Raw genomic sequence first — 1,452 nt, 5'->3', positions numbered from 1 at the left:
ATGGCCTCAGCAACAGCGACCTATGGGCAGAAGGAGTCTTCGGACCAAAACTTTGACTATATGTTCAAGATCCTCATCATTGGAAACAGCAGTGTGGGCAAAACCTCCTTCTTGTTCCGCTACGCCGACGACTCCTTCACGCCAGCATTTGTGAGTACGGTGGGCATCGACTTTAAGGTGAAGACCATCTACAGAAATGACAAGAGGATCAAATTACAGATCTGGGTAAGACATCTTGTGATGTGCTGAGTTTCCTTGAAGGGAGTAAATTGATCTAAGATCTATAATTTACATGTACGTATCTTATGAGGCTAGAGTTTATTTGACAGTCTAATAAATGCAATAAAATGATCCTCCTATTCATAGCAAGATCCTCAGCTAAGACTTAAAATTAATAGATTTGACTCAAACACAGCTGTGAAATGAGACCTGTGTGGAATCAATTGATAATTTATGCTGTATATTGTCACACTCCTGTGATGGACTGGCGGCCTGTCCAGGGTGTACCCCGCCTTTCGCCCAATGTCGTCTGGTATAGGTTCCAGCCCCCTGCGACCCTGTATGCAGGATATGCGGTTGACGATGGATGGATGGATGGATATTGTCACACTTACAATTATGCACAGCTGGCTTATTAAAAGGAATGCGTAGTGCAAGAAAATCTGCATCAGATGCAGCACATAATCGTATCAAAGAAATACTATTCCAATTACTTTAACTGTCTGTTGACAAATAGTGCTCATGAAAAATCAACATTAACTACATAGATTACAAGTGCTTTTGTCTTTTCTTTTCTCTGCATATTTCAAAGATAATTCAGTTTGAGGATACATTTACTGCAGTCAGAAGTTTTGTGTTTGCTGGATGGTGAAACCCCCTCCTCCACACACTTGTCCAACATCAGAAATGATAATAATAATAATAATAATAATAATAATAATAATAATAATCCTTATTTGTAGAGCACTTTTCAAAAACAAGTTACAAAGTGCTTTAACAAGTGTAAAGAATAATACAAAAAAAAAAGATAAGAGCATGAAAATTTTATATAAAATTAGTAAAATACAATAAAATAAAAGGGATAAAATAAAGTCAAATAAGATCGGGAAAAGCTCTCCTATAAAAGTATGTTTTAAGAAGGGACTTAAAAGAGTTCACTGACTCAGCCGCCTTGATTTCCTCGGGCAGGCTGTTCCAGAGCCTCGGGGCCCTGACAGCAAACGCTCTGTCCCCTTTAGTTTTCAGTCGAGACTCTGGAACAGACAACAGACCTCTGCCCGAGGATCTCAAGGTACGTGCTGGTGCGTATGGGACTAAAAGGTCAGAAATATAACAAGGCGAGAGGCCATGAAGAGCTTTAAAAGTGATCAATAGAATTTTAAAGTCAATTCTAAAACATACTGGGAGCCAGTGTAATGAAGCTAAAATAGGAGTAATGTGGTCATATTTCTT

At 38.8% G+C, this 1,452-nt stretch overlaps 1 protein-coding gene across 1 annotated transcript in view; it reads left to right on the top strand.

Moving 5' to 3' along the window:
• rab3ab (RAB3A, member RAS oncogene family, b) overlaps positions 1-1,452 on the top strand; it is a 9,868-nt gene continuing 8,416 nt past the window's right edge. The window contains exon 1 of the mRNA XM_046049664.1: positions 1-225. Within this exon, the coding sequence (XP_045905620.1) occupies positions 1-225 (225 nt within the window). The remainder of the gene's footprint in view (positions 226-1,452) is intronic.

This window comes from Micropterus dolomieu, linkage group LG05 (genome assembly GCF_021292245.1).
Source record: "Micropterus dolomieu isolate WLL.071019.BEF.003 ecotype Adirondacks linkage group LG05, ASM2129224v1, whole genome shotgun sequence".
Classification (NCBI taxonomy): Eukaryota; Metazoa; Chordata; class Actinopteri; order Centrarchiformes; family Centrarchidae; genus Micropterus; species Micropterus dolomieu.
The sequence above is the reverse complement of the archived record's forward strand: the minus strand, read 5'-3'. Positions and strand labels throughout refer to the sequence as shown.